The sequence below is a fragment of the Cucumis sativus genome, chromosome 2 (assembly GCF_000004075.3).
Source record: "Cucumis sativus cultivar 9930 chromosome 2, Cucumber_9930_V3, whole genome shotgun sequence".
Classification (NCBI taxonomy): domain Eukaryota; kingdom Viridiplantae; phylum Streptophyta; class Magnoliopsida; order Cucurbitales; family Cucurbitaceae; genus Cucumis; species Cucumis sativus.
In genome coordinates, this window is record NC_026656.2 from 13,878,595 (window position 1) to 13,900,751 (window position 22,157).

At 32.4% G+C, this 22,157-nt stretch overlaps 3 protein-coding genes and 1 non-coding gene across 5 annotated transcripts; 2 read left to right on the forward strand and 2 right to left on the reverse strand.

Moving 5' to 3' along the window:
* Positions 1–518: 518 nt before the first annotated feature.
* Positions 519–5,359, reverse strand: LOC101213620 (CLK4-associating serine/arginine rich protein). 2 transcript variants are annotated; one of them, XM_004149658.3, is made up of 13 exons: positions 5,017–5,359; positions 4,584–4,622; positions 4,330–4,478; positions 4,077–4,152; positions 3,089–3,389; positions 2,883–2,992; positions 2,704–2,751; positions 2,370–2,570; positions 2,006–2,107; positions 1,461–1,588; positions 1,116–1,254; positions 809–979; positions 519–730 (listed from the first exon to the last, which is right to left on the reverse strand). In XM_004149658.3, the coding sequence occupies exons 1-13, from the start codon at positions 5,211–5,213 to the stop codon at positions 706–708; spliced, it is 1,686 nt and encodes a 561-aa protein (XP_004149706.3). In that variant the 5' UTR covers positions 5,214–5,359; the 3' UTR covers positions 519–705. The 2 variants fall into 2 exon arrangements, with proteins under 2 accessions (XP_004149706.3, XP_031736372.1); XM_031880512.1 differs by having other exon boundaries at positions 5,021–5,352.
* Positions 5,360–9,163: 3,804 nt separating this feature from the next.
* On the forward strand, positions 9,164–11,899 carry LOC101215478 (glucan endo-1,3-beta-glucosidase 8). The gene is made up of 3 exons (XM_004149666.3): positions 9,164–9,570; positions 10,071–10,733; positions 11,452–11,899. The coding sequence occupies exons 1-3, from the start codon at positions 9,218–9,220 to the stop codon at positions 11,897–11,899; spliced, it is 1,464 nt and encodes a 487-aa protein (XP_004149714.1). The 5' UTR covers positions 9,164–9,217.
* A 211-nt stretch (positions 11,900–12,110) lies between these two features.
* Positions 12,111–12,181, reverse strand: TRNAG-GCC. The gene has a single exon. It is a non-coding gene; the product is annotated as a tRNA-Gly (tRNA).
* Positions 12,182–14,240: 2,059 nt separating this feature from the next.
* Positions 14,241–16,071, forward strand: LOC101213862. The gene is made up of 2 exons (XM_004149659.3): positions 14,241–14,778; positions 15,623–16,071. The coding sequence occupies exons 1-2, from the start codon at positions 14,343–14,345 to the stop codon at positions 15,703–15,705; spliced, it is 519 nt and encodes a 172-aa protein (XP_004149707.1). The 5' UTR covers positions 14,241–14,342; the 3' UTR covers positions 15,706–16,071.
* The last annotated feature ends 6,086 nt before the right edge of the window (positions 16,072–22,157 follow it).

The following is a 22,157-nucleotide window of genomic DNA, read 5'->3' on the forward strand; positions in this document are numbered from 1 at the left end:
AAATTTTGGACCAAACCATTTGTAATTGTTACAAAATAGATTATAGTTATATTTAGTGTTACGAGAATAAGACAACCAATGGACAACGTAGATGAAAGACTTGAAACTGCCTCTAGATGATGACTTCAAATTTAAGACAATTGAATTTATTTAGTCCATCGATGAAATCAATACACCCTAGACGTCTTATTTACTCTATTAGACTAAATCATTTTACTTGATTTCTTAGGATTATTTGATTCCCAAAATAAAACTAGAACAATTTCTAGATAGATAAAATAAGCGATAACTTGATCTCTAGAAGACCGATGCTTGATTTTTGATCTATTGATCCATGGTTGTGGGGTAATTCCAAGACTAACATATTTTAGCTTTCTATAATACTTAGATCCTTTATATAGATGCCTGCAATGGTGAAACACCAAAAGGAAGAAGTTTGAATGTGAGCAAGATAAATGAAAAGGCAAAACCGAACCCCCCCCCCCCCCTGAGGCTTTAAGCCTAATCACCACCAGATGTTAAGACCATTGAAATTTCTTAGCTATATATATAAACGAATACAAACTCGAGAAAGGAACCAATCCAGAGCTCGCATTATAATACATAAGTTCAAGGTTAGAAACATAACAAATATTTTCGGAGCTAAGAAGTAGAGTACGATGAAAATGAAATAATATTCAACAAAAGATTCAGCACTTCCCTTTCTTAATATCTTGTACGACTTCTAACCCTGCAATATTTTGGCTTATCTTATCATCAAGTTGTCCAAACACAATGAAATTGTTGCATGACTGATAATAATGCATACCTTGGTGAACGAGAGTAAGGAGAACGGGAATGTGAACGAGAGTAAGGAGAACGGGAATGTGAACGAGAATGGCTTCGAGAGCGGGAGCGAGAACGAGATCGAGAACGAGAATAATATCTTCGTGACCCTCTACTTCTACTTCTACTCCTACTTCTACTACGGCGGTATCTTCTGCAGCAAGCAATCAAATCATTGTTGAGTCTCAAACTCGAACACACATAGGGTGTCAGAACAAAAAAAAAATACTACTCAGCAGGTTCAAGATCGTAAGTCATTTAGTTAAAACCTCAAAACAAGAAAAATATACCTTCTTGGTGAACGGCTGTAGCTTCTGCTGCGGCTCCGATGCCTACGACTGTTTAATCGGCTAGTTTCCGCTAACTTTTCTAGTCTCTGGCGCTCCTGCTCTCTCTTTTTAGCCATTTCTGCAGCTGTATCTTTCTTAACTGCAAGAATCATCAATTGCTCAACCATAAATGCCAAAAAAGAAATTAAAAGATCTTGAAATAAAAATGGCTCCCATACAGAACCTTCATAAAGTCAAGGTTAGAAGGGTCCAAAACATCTATCGAACTAACTAGTGTCAAAATGACAAAGCGTCCAACATCTTAGGTCTTAGACAAGACACTTCACAATGAAAATGCAAACATACTTTGTTTATTGAGCTGTTGACTCATGATCCTCTTAAGTCTTTCCTGCGGAGTTTCTTTCTTTTCCCCCAGCTTTAAAGGCCCCCCGGAAGAACTTGCCTTCGTTAACTTTGCAAGTGCTGACGAAGTACTGTTCAAGGAAAAAAAAGGTCCAGAATTATTTCTCAAGGATTTAAATGCCCATATATATTGTGCTTGGATTCAAATACTCACGACTATTATTAGACAAGGACTTAAATGCCAATAACTATTCTATAAACTTTAGAACATAATAACTTCACATGTAAAAGTAATTGGAAATGTATCAGCATCAGTGTTCTTAAAAGCTCAAGGTCCAATAAATCAATAGTTTTCTAGGGCCTAAGCACAACATGCAAAAACAAGAGCGGCTTTTTGTTGTGAAGCACACTAAACAAAAGTACTACATGACGAGACGCCAGACCTGCACCTTGAACCTAGGTGCGTGATTGGGAGTGCTTTTTTAAAATACTAATCAATATCAGTTCACAGGACTTGACACTAAAGTAAATTGAGACTTTAGAAATACCTTACTGAGGGCTTTACTGCTCTGCTGCTCTTTTCTTTATCAAGTGTCACGCCAGATGCTGGATCAATATGCAATGCCTCAAGGATCCGACCAGATGATGGCCTGCATGAAAGCACAAGGGTAAGAGATGCCCATTATAAAAGTTCCATGCACATTTGCTAGTGGTTATGTTAAATCCATTTTAGGGAATATCTGAGCTTCAAAAAGGAAGCCTTCTTCCATCTTGCCGTGGGCAGTTACGCTGAAAATCCTAGGCCTGATCTATACTAAACCACACCCTCAGGTAACAAAATGGGAGAAAGCTGCAGGACAATAAAGATTGTCCAATCTATCTTCGCAATAATGAAAGGTCGAGTGCTCCGACCGGTTTATCATATCAGGCTGAGATGGAGGAGATTGTGGTGGAGATAGTCCTTCTAGCCTCGGTTCCTTGCTTTCGCCAGATCCCCCAAATTCAGTGATGAATTCAATTTTTGGAGTCTTTGGTTTGCTCCGATGAACATCATCAAAATGGCCATGAGAATGATGCCTTGAGTGTGACGGGGAATGTGATCTAGACCTGGATCTGCAGAATAACAGGATATAATTGTAATTTTAAAATCATGAAAAAAAAGTAATTCAAAAAATCCAGTTTTGTCTGTAGGATCCACAAACCCTGGTAGGAAGCTCTGATTTCGATCATAACTCAAAAGACATACCTTCTAGAACGTGGATAAGCATCATAAGTTGGACTTCGTCTAGATTCCCTACACATAAAAATAGAATGCATGATTATAGACCATAGAAGTCAACTGCCATATCATATCACTGATTTCAGTTAACAAAAGAGTAAATTTGTATCCTCTTCATATCATGAAAGAAAAGTTTATCTTTATACCGGTAAGGATCATGATGGAGGACTCTGGTACCAGTAATTCGTGCAGCTTCTCTTTCCCTTTCCCGTTCCATTTGAGATGCTTTCCTTCTCTCCTTGCGACTTAGCTTCCTCTAATAGTTTCAGATTTTATGTTAATGAGACATTTGGTTATCAGAGAGCTGAAACAAAAGCAATATTTTTCTGAGGCAATGATGGAAGTCACTTACAATAGCAGGATCACCTTTGATTATTTCCTTTTGTCTCTTCTCTTCCTCCTTAGCCTTCTTATCCATGTAAACAAGCCATCCGTATCTTTTCACTCCAAACTCTTTTGCTATTACCTCCATTCCTTCATCATTACTGTCATCACTATGAAAATCCTCATACTCATCATCCTCATCATCTTCATCATCACTAGCATTATCATCAGCATCTGAATTTGATTCCTCCTTCCCATCCGCCTCATAAGAAAACCCCACTTGCGAATATGATCCCTTGCTTGCAGAAGGAGGCTGTGGTTGCTGAGATCTTCATGTAAACACAAGAGAGACCATAAAAAAGTATATAAAATTCAACAGCAAAATTTTCACTCATAAAACTAACGTAAAAATAAAATTACAGAGAACAAAAGAAAATGATCAGTAGAACCAGAATCTAGAGCAAAGTTGAAATTGACACCTCAAAAAATAGTAATGATCTAAAACATAAGTCATCCTATGACGGGTAATGTATCTCAACATGAAGGACGACACCAATATGAGTAAAATCATTTGCACGACAGTTGGTGGTTTGTGCTTAAGCGACCTCAATAGGCAAATCGGTAATGGGGAATTGTGAAGGGGGTGAATAGTAATGCTAAGGTGAAATTTAGGTTTCTAATAAAAATAGAATAAAATGAAAGAGAACAGTAGTCATCCTTCAGGATTAGTACAAGATTTTGAGGGCTTCCAACAACTTGTAGGAAATAGGAGTACGTTGAACTGAATATGAATATTTTCCATGCTTATTTGGCCCAATCAAGTTGTCCACACTTTGTAAGTGAGGTGATCATGTGTTAGAGATTTCGTCAAAATTGAAAAGGTGGAACTTGAAGGAGTATTTGGAATCAGAGGTGGTTATGGTTCTGAGTAATGGTGGATATATTAGATAAAATTGAAGGGCTTACACACACACACACACATGCACATAGAGAAAGAGAGAGCAGGAGAGAGAAACCTATCAGATACAAATGGAGCAGACATCTTGGCCTCCATTTCTTGATTTACGTGTTGTAAACCATCCTCATCATTAACTGTTGACATAGAATTATAGAAAGCTTTGTTATATATTTGCATTGTAATAAAAAAATATGTATACAAATAAAAATAACCTTTGCCCGTATCGCACATCCCATAAGGAAAGCAGTGGGTTTGTGCATTGAACTGTTAAAGGAGTTAAGAGTTCGATAAAAGTAAAAAGAAGTACCCACATCCTCGACGCCGATGCTTAATTAAATCCCGATAACGCTGAAAATTAACAAACTCTTCTAACTCCTCTTCTTCCTCAGATTTTTCATGTGTTCGAATATGCCGGGATCCAGGTTCTCGGATGAAATCAAGCAAGGCACGTCCATCAAATCTGCTCAAGAAATGAAAACCTACTCCTCAACCTCAAATCATAAATCTTTTAGCCAAACAACAAATTTAAAACCAAATAGCCCTCAGATGACTAAAAGAAACGAACCGATCAATCATAACATCCTGCTTTCCATTCCAAGGAATCCTGTAGACAGAAGTTGCAACAAAAATCCCAAAAAAAGGTCAGAATTAAGGTGAAGTGGATGTCTGGATGATAAAAAATAACAAGGCCACAAAACTAATAAAACAAGCTCTAGCATTTGACAAATTTCTCTCAACAAATGATAAATTGTAACAAAAATGATCAATTATGGGCTCGAAGGTTAAAATATTAAAGAACCTCCTGCAATTAAATCCTCAGTCCAAACAAATTGCAGAAATTCAAATAATTTAAGAATTTAATACTAAAGGCAGAAAGAAGCTGACAACATTAGCCAGCTACAATATCTATAACACCGGAGAAAAAAAAAATCCCAATTCGTAATATGCCCAAGTTTTTTTTATATCTAACGCAGAGAGATGAAATATAAAATTCTTACAGGCCTTGTTGGTCCTCAGTTGCTTGATAGAGACCATCATCACGGTAGACACGGCACCGAGTTCCAACGACCTGAATTGATTGCTGAGGATCGCCACGGCGCTTGGCGAGAAAGACAGCGCGCCTTTGAGCTCGCTTTCGAGCAGCGTCCATCATGTCATGGACCTTCCTTTCGGATCTCCTCGCTTCGTGCCACATCTCTAGAAAGAAGCAATGCAAATTGCAATGGATTTCGATGGAATCGGGAAGATGGAAAAACCCTAATCCCCTTCTCTCTTCATGGAACTATCAAGTTCTTGACGATGAAGACGGTCTACCGAGCTTCAATGGCGTTGAGAAGGTTCGGAGTTTTGGACTCACACTCGATAGTTTGGGCTCTGAATAGTTTTGGGCTTTTTTATTGGCTTCGGTAGATTTATAATCTTTTTTAATAATTATAAATAGATAGAAATTTTAGAATAACACTAAGCTTTCTTTCAAAATATATATATATAGGTTGTAGGGTTATAACAAACCGATCAAATATTTACTACGTATAGAACAATTTTGAAAACAAAAAAAATCCACATGCTACAGTGAAAAATACCAAAAATGCTCAAGTAAACATGTGATTAATCAGTCACACGCACGCACGAGTAATCTTTCTTTTAAATGATCGTGTACTACAATTTAAGCAAATGATTTACTATCGTTTAGGTCATGATGCGTCATATAGTTCTTCTAACGATGGAAAAAAATGCTTCAAATTTAAACAATTGTGTTGATTATGGTAAGCGATCGAATAGTTCAATGTAAATAATCGTTAAAAACTTTCAAATCAAACGATCATGTTGACCATGTTAAACGATCGTGTTAACTATGGTAAGTGATCATTTATGTCATGCCAGCAAGATGGTGTATTTTTTTTTTAAACGATGGGTAAACAATAGAAAAACGACTTCAAATATAAACGATCATGTTGACCACGGTAAACAATCGTTTAGATCATGTCAAAATGATAGTTAAACGATTTTGATATTCTCGAATATGAGGAAGATAAAGTAGATTCATAAACTTTTGTCGAAAATGATGAAGATGAAGCAAAAGATTTAAATAGAAGAATAAATCGTTTAAAGATAAAAGAAAGAAAATCTAGAAGAGAATATGAAGAAATCTAGAAGAGAAGATGAATAAGTAAAAAAAAAAAAAATGATGAATTGTTCGCAATATTCAAGGGCAAATTTGAAAATTATGAAAATATTTTACTAGCTCATGTATTTTTGGTTTTTTGTTACACGGACTGTAAATATTTTTTTGTTTTGTAACCTTTATGTAAATTATTTTCTTAGTAGCCTAACTATCATGATAGACCACCAATATTTTCAACATGATCCATTAACGATAGATTTCTATTCCATTAACGATAGATTTCTATCATTGATAGACTTTGACAGATTTTGTTGTATATACACATTTTTTAAAGATTGTATAAATGCTAATACTTTGAATTTAATTATTATAATTACGACCACTACATTTTTTTTTATACTTTTTGGTTAATTTTATTGGAGAAAAAATTGAGTATAAAGTGTAAAAATTTATTGGAAAAAAAATATTGTATTTTTTTTTTGTGTCGAATTAGTTTTAAAGTTTATAATGTTTATTTGTTTGTTTTGTTTTTATTATTGGGGTGGTTAATTAACATAACGATAGACATGTCATGTTTATATCAAACTAGCGTGTAAAAGAATATAAGATAAATTATACGTAGAGGTTGGAATAAGGGCATTGAGCGACCAATATTGTTTACATGACACCCCAAGTAGATGGATGCGTGGATGAATTATTATGTTTTATTATCTACAACGTCGGATTTTTTGTATGAAATTGATCTTATGGTATTTTTTTTTGTTTAAAAAGATCTTTTAGTACAACTTGGAAATGAATGATTATATTTAAACTTGAGACCCCTTATCCATGGGTACATACAAATGTTGAGCCCTTTATGGCTTGTTACGAAATTTTGTTGTATGAAATTTTAGGAAGTCAACTAGAAAAATACTTTTCTATCCTACTTGGGAAACCATCCATTTGATCTTCTTCTTCAACTTCCTCCTCTTTTGCAGTTGTTATGTGCAAACAGACATGCAAATATCCAAACCACTAAGACACACTAAGCAGTAAGAAAACAATAAGAAAAATAAATCATACTTTACCTTTTAAACTCAGCATGGTTGCCAAGAACATCAAGAGTGATTACAACACATTCCAAATTGTTAAATATAACAAAAACAAAAATCAATAAGAAATATTCAAATACTTAGAATAAAAGAAAGCCAATGATAGAAAAGGAAATTAAGAACTAATTTAAAGAGGTTTATGTTTAAGATTTTGAACTTTGAATTACCTCCAACCAAGAAGTTGTGGAAGAGGAAGAAGGAGGGAGTTGCAGCGGTGGACAGAGCGGACGACAATAGGCGGACAATAATCTCTCTTGTGGCCTCTTCCTCTTTTCCTTTCAGTTTGAGTTTTGTGTTATGTGAATACAAAACTCAAATATGCAGGGGATCTCTGACGCACTTTGAAAACGCCAGACAATCCACCTATTCCTGACGCCGTAAAGTACAATGTCGAAAAAAGTGTCCTCCATTCCCGACGTTTCACTAACGACGTCAAGAAAAGTTTAATACTTCTCCTAATGCCATGCATAACGGCGTCGAGAAACGTTTAAATTTTTTAAAAAAAGTTTTAAACTTTTTCCGACGCCATTATGCATGCCGTAGGAATTGTCAACCTTTCCCGACGAAGCTTCTGCGACGTCGGAAGAAAGACGTCTTTTATCCCGACGTCCGTGTTTTGCGTCGAAAAATACTTATTTTCTTGTAGTGTTAAACGATGGAAAAAAGTTTAATTTCAAATCTAAACGATCGTGTAGATCACACTAAACGATCGTGTTGACCAGGTAAGTAATCGTTTAGATCATATCAAAGTAATATTTAAACGATGTTGATATTCTGAAAGATGGGCCGAAAGAAAGAAAGAGAAGATGAATAGAAATAGGAGACATAAAATTTAGAAGAGCAGCTGAAAAAATCTAGGAAGAGAATGTGAATGAATCACAAAGAAGAAGAAAGAAAAGTGATGAATGGTCCGCAATATCAAAAACAAATCTAGAATTTATCAAAATATTTTACCGACTCTATGAACTTTTTATTTTTATTACACATGATGTAAATATATTATAATGTTTCGTTACATTCATGAAAATTAACCTTATTTAATGGTGTTTCAGTAGAGATTTCAAATTAATGTTGATTTGATTTTAGAAAATTTCATTTTTTTTTAATTTCCACATCCCTAATTAAAAATCAATCCTCTCTCCACTACCATATCAAGTATATGTTAGAATATATTAATATTATACTAAAAAAATATAAATATACATCACATATATTTGTTTGGTATATAAAACGTTACATTATATAAATTGTTTTATTCAAGCAATTGTCAAATATATCTAGTTTTTTCTATAGAAAAAATCAAATATATATTGTGTTGTTACTATATGGATCAACAATGCACCTTTCTTTTCTCCTTGAAGCTTATTGTCGATTCTTGCTTTCATTGATGAGGATAACAAAAACATAAAAGGTAAATTGTGCTAGATTTTAGTGAAAAAAGATAACTACTCGTTTAAAAAATAAGAATTTAGATAATTGTGCAATCGAACATACTTATTTAGGTTATATGTGTAGAAAGTCCATATAGTTAGGTGTTGGTGGGGATGTAACTATCTTTAGGTAAACAATCTAGTTTTTTATTTATATAGACAACAAACCATTTAGTTACCCAATAAAATTTTGTCACGTAAGAAACAATTTATTTTTACAAACCGAACTTTTTAACTGTATAACAAAAATAGTTGCATTACACCCTCAAAATTATGTATCTATCTTAAAAGTCTATAGCTCAAGTTTGTGTACATCTTCAAACAAGAAAGGAAAAAACCCTAAAATAAAGGCATTATAACCTTCAAATCCTATAAACAGCAAATAAAAATAAAAGGCCACATAATCAAGAAACAGAAACCTCTCATTCCCTCTTTCTTATTAACCATCCCAATTCCTTCAAAACTCCAAACAAGCCATCGTCAGAGAAAACATTCTCGAGTCCGATCATTCTCAAACTCCTACACCCAAAATCACGACGACCTCGAGCTAGCCATGACCGGCGCCACATTTGCCATTGCGGTCACATGGACCGTTCTAATAGTCGTTACAACAACGATCACCAGTGTGGTGCAGGCGCACTTGGGTGCGAATTGGGGTACAATGGCATCCCACCCATTGAACCCTAATATTGTGGTGAACTTGCTCGAGGACAATGGGATCAAGAAGGTGAAGTTGTTTGATTCTGATTCTTGGACTGTGAGTGCATTGGCTGGTTCCAAAATTGAAACCATTGTTGGCATTCCTAATGACCAACTTGAGAGCTTGGCTTCTGATTATAACCATGCTAAGGATTGGGTTAAGGAGAACGTCACCGCTCATATTTATGATGGAGGCGTCAATATAAGGTTCCTTTTAATTTCTCTTTTTATTAGTAGATTATTACAAATGTTTAAGTCTGTGTGTATTAGATTATTACAAAATGACTTAATAATCACGTTCAAATGTATATTAAGACAATATAAATAATTAGAATTGAAACATCACTAATTTTCAATAGTACAAATGAGGAGTAGAAAAATTGAACAACGAATCTCTTAGTCTTCAATACACACAAATTCTAATTGAGTTAAGTCTTTGTTGGGTTTGTCACTAAATCCCTAAACCTTCTTCATAGTCATGTTGTGTATTTTCTTAAAATTTGGTTTCTGGACAATTTTCTACTAAATATATATATAGAGGCCGCATTTAAACTATAACTTTGCTTATAGGTTATTTGTTATTTTAATTTACTAATTTATTTTTGTGGCATTTAAGTTATAATTAATTTAACCTGAAATATAAATGAAAAAAAAAGCCATAATTAATGAACTAATTTAACTATTTTTCCAAATGAAAACATCCACAGGTACATAGCTGTGGGCAATGAACCATTTTTAACAGCTTACAATGGCACCTACATAAAGCTAACATTTCCAGCCATGCAAAACATACAAAAAGCTCTCGATGAAGCCGGCTACAGCAAGAAGATAAAAGTAACATGCCCATTGAACGCCGACGTCTACGAGTCAGCCACAAACCAGCCCTCTGACGGGCAATTCCGATCAGATATCCTCGACGAGATGAAAGATATAGTCCGCTTCCTGAGTAGGAACGATGCTGCTTTCATGGTGAACATTTATCCCTTCCTTAGTCTCTACCTGAACTCTGACTTTCCCGTAGATTTTGCCTTCTTCGATGAAAACGGGAAGTCGATAAACGACAAGGGAAAGAAGTATACAAATGTATTCGATGCAAACTTCGACACGTTAGTTTGGTCGTTGAAGAAGATCGGTCTTGGAGATTTGAAGATCATAGTAGGGGAAGTCGGGTGGCCGACGGATGGTAATAAGTTTGCTACTGTGGAGTTGGCAAAGAGGTTTTATGATGGCTTGTTGAAGAAGTTGGCCAGCAAGAAGGGGACTCCCATGAGGCCAAATGAGAAGTTGGAAGTGTATTTGTTCGGCCTTTTAGATGAGGATTTGAAAAGCATTCAACCTGGCTTCTTTGAGCGTCATTGGGGTCTTTTCAGGTATGAATGATCGTAAATTCTATTTTGTTAGGGTTTGGAGAATAACATAAATTCTATTTTGAACGATCGTAAATTATATTTGATATCTGTTAAGTTTTTTATTTTTGAATCTTATATTTATTTTTTAGTTTTCATTCTTAATTTCTAGTTAAAGTAAATATTTGAGTTCTCAAGATGATTTTTAAGAAAAAGTAGGATTTTAAAGATTATTATTATATTTATCAACCTTCATATTTGATGTAGAAAAAAAAAATGCTCCGAATTTAGCACCACACAACACAACAAAGATCATTAAGTTGACTACGATCCATGAATAATGATAATAGTCAAACAAATTGATAAACAACGTCGATGATTTTCCATATTATTGAAAAACATTACAGGGTTATGATATTAAACAACAAGATTTCATCTCATAGTTAACCAATTTGTTTTAAGATGGAAGCTGACTTATAATGTTGTGTCAAAGTCCATCAAATTTAAATAGGCATTCAATAAAAAATAAAATCAGGATTTTATCCGAGAATATTAACCTAAAGAGACACTATCTCAAATGAGTATATATTGAGGATCCAACACAAAAAAAGAAAAAAAAAAACTAAAAGGATCTCACAGTTTTTACAAGATAGACGAGTTACTCTTCTAGTTGTCAATTAGTTCGAATTTTGAGACATAGTTGAAACATTTTACTCATTGTTTTACATGTGTTTCTTAATAGGTATGACGGAAAACCAAAGTTCTCGTTAGACTTAACAGGCAAAGGCAACGACAAGAGGCTAGTGGCAGCGAAGGGAGTTCAATACTTGGAACACAAATGGTGCGTGGTTAAGAACAGTGTTAAGGATTTAGGTACAATATCAAGTCAGATCGACTATGCTTGCTCCATGTCTGATTGCACAAGCTTAGGGTATGGGTCTTCTTGCAACAACCTGAACTCTAGAGGCAACATTTCTTATGCTTACAACATGTATTTCCAAATGCAAGATCAAAGTGTTGAAGCTTGTGTTTTTGGTGAATCTGCTGAAATTGTAACAAGAAATGCCTCTGTTGGCAGTTGCTTATTCCCCATCCAAATAGACAGCATCGGGCAACGGTTGACGCCAATGAACATTGTTGTTTTCACCGCCACCGTGTTGATTGGCCTAGTATTGAGCATGTATGTTTAAATGTATGACAAAGGTTTCAAAACATACCATTTAATTTAAATTAATAGACATAGTTATAACTACGTACATTTTCCTAATTTCATATGATATTTTCTATACTAATAAAATTAATGATATTTAACCTTTCAAGTTAAGTTAGAATTAATAAATAATTATTAGTATAGAAAAGGAAAAATTAAAAAATTTGAGAAGAGAAAATTAGAAGAAAGATTGCACCAGCCGGGAATCGAACCCGGGTCTGTACCGTGGCAGGGTACTATTCTACCACTAGACCACTGGTGCTTTCATATCATACCAAAGCTGATTTTTATCGATGATCTTGTCAAACTAAGCATTACAAAGAACTTATAGACAATAATAGAAAAACTATTTTACTAGTTGTTTGACGTAAAGTTGTGCAGCAGTCGATTGATCTTTCAACTAAACTGTCATTAAATCGACTGAAGTCGATTTAGAAAAATGTTCAAACTAACCTCAACAGTCAAAGAGTTTAGTTGGTCAACTACTTTTACTCTTCGCAATTTTTCTTTTAAATTGTCAGTTTGAATTTGTCTATTATACTCACCCTTACTTTGACCCCACCTATTGATATATAAAATAACTCTACTCCAATAAACACTCATTACCAAAATTTATACACTTTTCACATTTTTCAAACAAAAATTATATTCAAATTTCTCTATATTTTATATTTAACAGAAAAACTCAATCTAACAACTCAAACACCAACATTTTAACTAGCATATTAACGGTTGAAAAGTATTTTTTCGTAATCATACAAGTTAAGAGTGTTTAGAAAAAGTCTTCTTATCTAAGAATAGAGCTCATCTCCATCCCATTGATAATTTATCAACAACTTTATACATATTCTAGAAAGTTTCCAAAGTCAGCATCATTTTTCCAATCAATTCATTATATAATATACCCTTTCTTTTATTATTATTAATATTATTATTGTTATTTTAGACTATCATTATTTTAAATAATTTCCTTTATAAAATTGCCACCACTACAAATTGGAACCACACCGACCCTTAAATTCAACCGAATTAGTTTATTCTTAGGCCTGCTAAAATAGGTTGAAATTTAATTAAAATATTTGTTCATCCATTACTTTCATGAAATGATATCTATATAAATATTCCTTTTCGATTTTCATATATTATTAAACTATTTTTTTCATCATCCTAACCAATTAAAAAGACAAAAAATTCTTTTTTCTAATTTTTCTTGGAGCCAATTTGCTAAAACAAATATTTTCCAACAAAAAAATTAAATAATACTTAAATGTTTTTAATTTCTCAACTTTAGGTTGAGAAATTATTTTAAATATTTATTTGCAATCTAAAGTTAGAGGTTCCATAATTGTATATTTATCATTTCGACATAATTTTTACATAGAAATATAAGACTCCTTCGAATGATAAAAATGTATAGGATAAAACACTCTACATATAGATATATAACTATATTTTATTTAGGTTATGTTTTGTTTCTATTTTTTTTTTAATTTTTTCTCTGTTTCGACCCTTTGTATTTAACCTGGAATACTGTTGATTATTATCTATCGACTTCGTATTTATTTAGTTTATGATATTTTGGTGCTATGAGATGTCAATAACCTAGTTAAGATGTCAGTGCATCTTCTGATCTCAACTGCTTTTCGCTCTTTAGGTTTATTTATTACGCTAATTGTATCGTCTCTATTCTACTTTGAGTTTCTATTATTAATAAAGAAGTTTTTCTCCATTTTATAAAACAGTATGACTATATTTTATTGATTATTTTTTTAGGTTAAGTATATAGGTATTGTATTAAAAAAAATTGATAATATTTTTATTAATAATTTCACATTTTTACAAAGTCGATATCGACAGAAGAGGTGAATCAATATTTCCATTATTTTCTAAAAGTAATACACAAAACACAAAGAATAAGTAACAAAGCCTCACTAAGGTAAATATAACATAAACAAGAGACACACTAACTATAATTTAGACTCATACAACTTTTACTTTTATTTTTTCGAGAGTATTGTATTAAAGCACGAGATGAGAGAATTGAATCGCTATCTACAACATTCGATATACTACAACACTATTTCAATTGAGTTACGTTCAAGTTGACGTGAAAGCAATATTTCTAAATAATTCATAAAATTAAAATCGGTAGAGATTAATTAATGCTACTAGGAAATATTCAAAGAAAGAAAAGTTAAATGATAACAGGTCATCAAAGAAAAAAGACGTGGACCAACCAAAAATCAAAGTCTTCCCGGGCCCATCACCACCACCACCAAACCAATCGACCTTTATAACCAATCTTTCATTTCCCCTATAAACCCCTCTTATTAAAACTAAAATAAATAAATAAATAACAAAGAGCAGCCATAGAGCCCTCCGGCAACGCCACTGGGCATCCGCTCATCCCCTACGGCGGGGCTATGTCGGGTGTCCCACCGAGACCAACATCCACCGTGTCGGAACCCTACACGCCGCCGCCCCCACCAGGAAAAGCTGAGTTGATTCCGACGGCTCTTTACAGGCAGGGATCATGGTCGCCGGACGCGTCGAGGGAGGAGGCGTGGCAACGGCGGAGGAAGGGGAGGAGCAAGAAAGAGCGGAATCGGAGCTTGACGGCGGAGGATCTGGAGGAATTGAAGGCGTGTCTGGAGTTGGGTTTTGGATTTGAGTCACCCGAATTGGACAGCCGGCTTTCCAATACGTTGCCGGCTTTAGGACTGTATCATGCTGTGAATAAAAGTTACAGTGATTCCATCTCAAAGTCTGCGAATAGGACGGCGTTTTCATCGCCTGATCGTGATTACATCAACTCTCCTTCTCCTCTCGGTAGCCCTCTTGCCATTTTTGGTTCCTCTGGTATACAATTCTTCATTCCCTTTTCTTTTTCTTTTTCATTTACTAACATTTTATTTTATAGTTTGAAATATAAAGTGTGGTTTTGATTACTTCTTGTTCTGCTTTTTTAATACATCTCTAGATTTTAAATTTCATGTCTCATAAATTTCTACATTTTAAAAATTTTAGACAATTTTTTAAAAAAGAAAATATAGTTTCAATCATACCTTTATTTCTTTTTAAATTGAATCTTACCTTTATACAATTGTTAAATATTTAGTACATTTCATGCCTCGTCTCTAATCGTTCAATCATAACTTGTGGGATGACAAATTTTCTTTTTTACTTTTTTTCTAATAATTGAATATTTTATGCGTAAGTGATGGAAAGAAATTAAAAAAAAAAGTGATGTCTGAAATGCACTCAGATATTACTTTTTTTTTTTTTGTTATTAGAGAGATTTGATAGACCAATTTTTACCACTGGAATTATAAGAATGTAACGAAAACTAAGACCACATATGCATAATTTCTACTATTTATCTTTAAACTTCTTTAATTTAAGGTTTAATTTAGCGTATATCACATTTAGTGAATTGTTCGAATATATAATCAACTAAATTTAAAAGTATAATAATTTAAATGAATATTTTAAAATTACACCAACCAAAATAAAACAAATAGAAAATAACATTCAATTTTTAAGAATTTTGTATAAACAAAAATGAAATTACTTGTTTATTTTTGTATTTAATGATACATTTCTTCTAAAAAAATTTTACATCTCATAAATATATATATGTGGTTAATGAGTTGTTTGTTTGTTAGTTGTAAAGTAATAATAATAATGTGAGTGCATAAATTAGGGGAAAATCCAAAGGCGGTGAAGACAAAGCTAAGGCAGTGGGCTCAAGTGGTTGCTTGTTCGGTGAAGAACTCATCAACTTAAATATATCTTAAATTATCGACCACTATGGTTAACTTTAAACTTAACCATAGTTAACAAATTTGCATATGCCAAGAAGAAAAATTAAAAAAAAAAAAGGGTCATAATCCAACCACCACCTATTATCATTACTCTTTTGTATCTACCCTTCCTTTAAATTCTTAGTAATATGATCTTGGGTTATATATATAATAGTAAAGAGAAAAAAAGAAAAAAAATGTGAATTGTTTTGTTTGTGAAATAATTAGCTATTTTGAGTGTATATTTATTAATTTTGGAGTTGTGAAGTTTGAATTTGTGAGGTGTATGTTTGGAATTTTGGAAATATTATGTATGAATTAAATAGGTTTTTTTTTTTTTTTTCTTAAACTTTGTTATAATGATTTGAGTTATAGTGTTTTTTGGAATTGAGTTTATCTAATTTTTTCCCCCATTTCTTACAATGGTTTGTGTTGTTCTCAAGTAAGATATTTAATATATATATATATATATATATATTTTTTTTTTTTTAAGGAACTGTAACTTCGATTGGTTTTTTGTTGGGTAGTTTATGAAATTTAGGTTTATTTTGCCTCAACTTTTTTTTTTTAAACATTCTGAGTTTAGGAGGAAACATGAATGGACTGATATCACATATGAATGAGAGAGATCCCAACGACAAGAAAGTAATGTTAAAACTTAAAAATAATTAAAAGTTACTATCTATACCAACAAGATGTACTTACCATTTTGGTGGTTCAAATATAGAAACTTCTTAAAATTTAAGCATGCTTAGCTCATAATAATTCTATGTTGAGAGTGACTCAAAGCATCCTGAAAGGACTCATGTTGGTTTTCACTCCAATAAACCTTTAAAATAAGTTGGATCGTAGAGAAGACAGAAAAATGTTAGAGATTCGAATTCCAAATCCTAAGCTTGAGGTGTTATATATCTACTTTCTATCAATTTCTTAAAAATTTAAGTAAAAGACACAAGTTGTTGTAGGAAAATGAAAAGTAATAGACAATTATTGTGTAATTTCATTTGCAAGTTTATATTTTAGGATAATTTTTTAATATCTTAAAAAAAACAAATCATTTGGGAGAATGATCATAAGGGTAAGTGTAAAAAAATCTTGATTTTTTTATATTTCTTATAAAAGTGTTTTCAAATATTACACAATGAACCAAATAGATACATTCATACATGTGATTGAGAATACGATTAATTCCAAAATGTTGCTATCAAATCTTTATAGGTATAGTGTCATTATAATTCTTTCAATTATCATCTAATAACGATAACCTTTGGATCACAAGAAGATATTAGTGTTAAAAAGTAAATAGACGTGAAGTTGTTATTTATGTGTCATATATTATTGTTTCTTGCAAAGAAATATAATATAGTCATATATTATTTATATGTACTGTAGTAAAATACATTTCTTTCGATTTACAAGCTATATACGTGTATCGAAATGGGGGGTGGAGGGTATATATATAATTTTTCCATTCATTTTTTAAGGAGCATTGCCTTTTCGATCTTCTCTCAAAGATTCTGGAAAGGCTTTGTGAAGAAATTTCTTTTCCAATCCATGTGGGTGACAAAAACATAGGTTGAGCTTGCAATCACAGTCCCATGGATCAGAACAATCAATACGACTTTGGCAGGGAATGTTTACAACATTTCTGGCATCTGACACGAACAATTTTTCTGAAGTGATACAATTGTTAAATTGTCATACAAAAAGATAACTATTGCAAAAAGAAAAAAAAAGGCTATATATAAACAATACAAATCGACTGATATACCTGAGATAATGAAGACCATTAGGAAGAAGAGAGCGAACTTTGTCAAGGGCTTCACCATATTCGATCTCTAGTTGGGTGAGAATTATGTGATTTAGAAGATTTGTATTTGTTTGTGTGTTTTTGAATGAATAATATAGCACAATTTATAGTAAAATGTTGTAGGCTTAAAATGATAGAAATTATATGGGATAGTTGCAACAATAACAAAACAAAAATGATTAAAATTTAGTATATGTCTACCATTTTTAGGTTTTAGGGTTTTGCTATGCAAAAAAAACACCAAAACGACAATTATCGTAACCAATGCTAAAAAAGAACAAAAATAATCAAAGGTCCAAAATTCTTTTATGATTAAAATATACGATGGTTGATTCAGCATTGATTGATATTAGATATTTTGTTGATATAGTACTTGGAAAGTTGATGGGTGTTTGTTGTTGCTCTTTACCAAGAAGGAGTTATAAGTTGAGAAGCTTTAACGCCTAGACAAAACGAGTGCTTCTTTGTCTTATATCTCTTAGAGTGTATTGGTATCTCACCTGATAAAGTCGCTTAATGGTCAACTCGCCAGATTATTTCACCTACTGATCACCTCCCCAAGTAGTCAAATTGCATGGTTAGATTGCCTCGTCAAAACACAAACTGCAAAACAGAAACTGGTTAAGAAATGGCCGAGTCATGAATCTCGCTCTCTTTAAGATGTTTTCGCAGCTCTGGTCTCTTTGTGCAAAGAGTTTGATCGCCCCGTCATGCTCAGGATAAAATATCCTCGTTCTTCAATTAGTTTTGCTCAAAACTGCAAAACTAATTGGAATTCGCAACACTCAAATAGACACTCTAATGCTCGGTAGAAAAGAATGAGACTGATATCTATAGTGAGTATGGAGAGACCAACGATCATATTAGTGATGAGAAAAGTTTAGTTTTTAATTTAAGTAAATAGTATTTTATTCCTCCTCTCCTCGCCATAAGCCCGACGACGGTGGCACGTGGAGATATAGACATACCTACGTTTGGCTATCTCCTCACCACTTCATAAACTTGGATGCCCTTTGGGTCTAAATCCATGTGAGTGAATGTATGAGTTTATAAAGGCGACCTCCAAATTGTTAACTAAGTAATGTGAGAATACATGTTTAAAGTAAAATAATAATAAATATTTGCTTACTCAAAATTTTCATTTAACAGTGTTTGATATAATAATGTTCTTCAAGTGTTTGTCAGATTGATGTTTGATACACTCAAACTTTATATCTTATATATGATTGATACACTTGAAATATTATATGTTTAATTTATTAAAAGATAAACATGTATGCTTTATTTCAAAAGTAAGTGACAGTTGATTCAACGTTGATTTCTATTAAATATAATGATGACACACTTGAATTGTTGAATGGTTGATAGACGTATCAAATAAATTTATAATTTACAATTTGGATAAGAGATAACATGCAAAATGTATAAAGAAATTGTACTTTAATGCTAAAGTCAGATATCTCAAATTCAAAATAGAGAATAAGTTAGAAGTTCTTAGATATCTCATATGGAGTCATAATGATCGATGTATCTTTAGGGAGTTTGATATGATATTTATCTTCGATCAAACTAGGATTTGGATATGAGTTTCTTAATCCCAAATAAACAAAGTTATCTCTTTAAGCTAAATGGGGTAGGACACACATTTGACATACCTTAGCTTGTATGTACATCGAATTTCAAGGCTTGGCCGAAATCGAGACCAAAGAGGTTGGCTTGAGTTTATTGCTCAAATCCTCCTCCTTTGAGGCCCAAATAGGGTGAAATATGTTCAATTCACCAAATGAAAAAGATTGGTCTCGATTGATCGCGCTACTTCGGCTCAAAGCCTAATTACCATTTTTCTTAAGACCTTTTCATTTCTTTTTATTAAATTTACTATGGAATACACTCCATAACAAGCTCCAAACATTATAAAAAGGAGAGCTCCCCTAGTTTTAGTTTCAAAGTGTCTTAGCTGTAAACACTTCTAAGTCCGAGTCTCGTAACTCTAACCAACTAAAAGAGTTACTAAATTCTCTTTTTGTATATTATCTAAGTTTAAGAGCGGAGTTAAGGTTGTGAATAATACAGAAAAAACTTTGAAAGCAGGTTCTTGTAATTAAAATCAGAAAGGGAGACATTTATTCATGTGGTTGTAATAATATTTCTTACATAATTGTTTTCTTTGATCTGGTGGGTTGTGGGTTTTCTATATAGTTTTAGAGTGTTTTACATAAATGTATTTTCCTTTAATTTCTCGACTATTCCTACTGTGATAGTGAAGTTTTTCTAACATTATCTTCACCTTGGTCTTCCAATAAAATGCTTTAATTAAAGCTGAGTTGTTAGGTTATATATGGTTTATCTTTTTTCTTATTGATTCAACATACTTAAGAAAAAAACAAAAGTTGTGGTAGGAAAAGGAAAGGAAATGGACAATGACAGTGTAGTTTCATTTGGTAGTTTATGTTGCAGAATAATTTGAATATCTTAATAAAACAAATCATCTGGGAAGGATAATGAATGATCATAATGGATAATTTTTCCAACAATATAATCTAATTGATTTTTCTTTCTATATTTTCAAATATAGCATATAACCAAAGATCCAGACTTTGATTAAATATTCCAAAATGTTATTATCAATCTTTATAGCACATACAGTCTAATTATATTTCTTGAATTCATCTAAAGAACAATTCACAACCTTTGGATCAATAGAAGATTTATTTAACGTTAGAGTATATAGATATAAGATTGTTTATGCCGTCATATATTATTGTTCTGGTAGAGAAATATAGTCATATATATATATTACTTGTGTGTGTATTGTAGTAAAAGTACATTTCTTTCCATATATGAGCTATATATGTAGATCTTAAATTGGGAGGGGAGAATACATATATGTTAATTTCCAATTTATGTTTTAAGGAGCGACGTTGTCTTTTCTTCTCTCAAATGTTCAGGAAGGGCATTGTGAAGAAATTTCTTTTCCAATCCATGTGGATGACAAAAACATAGGTTGAGCTTACAATCACAGTCCCATGGATCAGAACAATCAATACGACTATTGCATGGAATGTTGACGACATTTCTGGCATCTGCCACGAACGTTTCTAAAATATTTGAATTGTTAATTGTCACGAGATCATAAGATAACAATAATATTGTGAAAAGGAAAAATATATTATCTATAAACAATTGAAATGGATTTATATATACCTGAGATAATGAAGAACATTAAGAACAAGAGGGCGAACTTTGTTGAGGGCTTCACCATATCGAATGTGTCTAGTGGGTTAGTATTATATGATTTGGAAGATTTGTATTTGTTTGTGTGCTTTTGAAGGAATAAGATATCATAATTTATAGTAAAATGTTGTAGCTTAAAATGGAAGAAATTACAGAGGATAGTTGCAACAATAACAAAATAAGATTAAATTTTAGTATATGTTTTACCATTTTTAGGTTTTAGGTTTTACAAACTTTAGCAAAACCAAAGATGGAGTTTGGCTCAAAACCCAAAATTAAGAAAGTCATCAAACTAAATGCAACAAAAAATTTCTGAGCAGACGTACAAGTAGAATTTCTCTTTCAATACACTTTTGATTACTATATACTTTTGAAATATTAAAATAATGAAAGATCTTAAATTTAAAATGTGTGATTGCTGATATATTAAGCGTGAATTGGTATGAGATATATTTAAAATGTGTGATTGCTGATATATTAAGCGTGAATTGGTATGAGATATATTGTTAGATACACTTGAAATGTTGATACGTAGTTCATGTCAATGTTTAATACACTCATTATCTTATATCTTATATACGATTGATACACTCTGTTTATAAAAGAAAATATTTATGCTTTATTTCAAATGTGAGTTACATCTTAATTATGATTGAATGTGCATTGTTGTTGTATATGATGAATATGGTGGTGGTAGTAGACATTTACAAAATAAATTTATAATTTGCAAATTTGAATAAGGACTTGTAAAATAAAGAAAAATGTGATTTGACGCTAAAATCGGGGATGTGAACTACAAAATAAAAAAGTTAAAAGTTGTTAGATATCTCAAATGAAGTCATAATGATGTTAATTATAGGGGATTTGATATGAGTTTTATCTTAGTCCCAACAAGGATTAGGATACGAGAGTTTCATAATCCTTCCAGATAAGTTAGATTATCGGACACATGTACATTTGACATGCCTTTTATATATATATATATATTTATCAATTTCGAGGCTTGGCCTCTGCCTCATCCTTGGCCAAGATCAAGACCAAAATGGTTGATTTGGGCTTTTTACTAAAATCATTCTACTTTTAAGGCCAAAATAGGCTGGAATACGCTCCAATTCACTAAACGAAGAAGGTTAGCCTGACAGATCGAGTTAGTTTGGCAAAAATCCTATCTCTTTTCCTTAAGGCCATTTCATCCTACCAACCTAGTTGCATTTTTATTTACTATTGTTTTCTTGGTAGGATAGTTTCTCCTTCTTTGTTTTGTTTATATACCCTTTAGCCAAAAAACTAAATCACCCATGACAAGTTCTTAACGTTGTAAAAAGAAAGCACCTATAGCTTTAATTAGTTTCAAATCGTCTTAATTGTAAACACTTTTAAGTCAGAGTTTC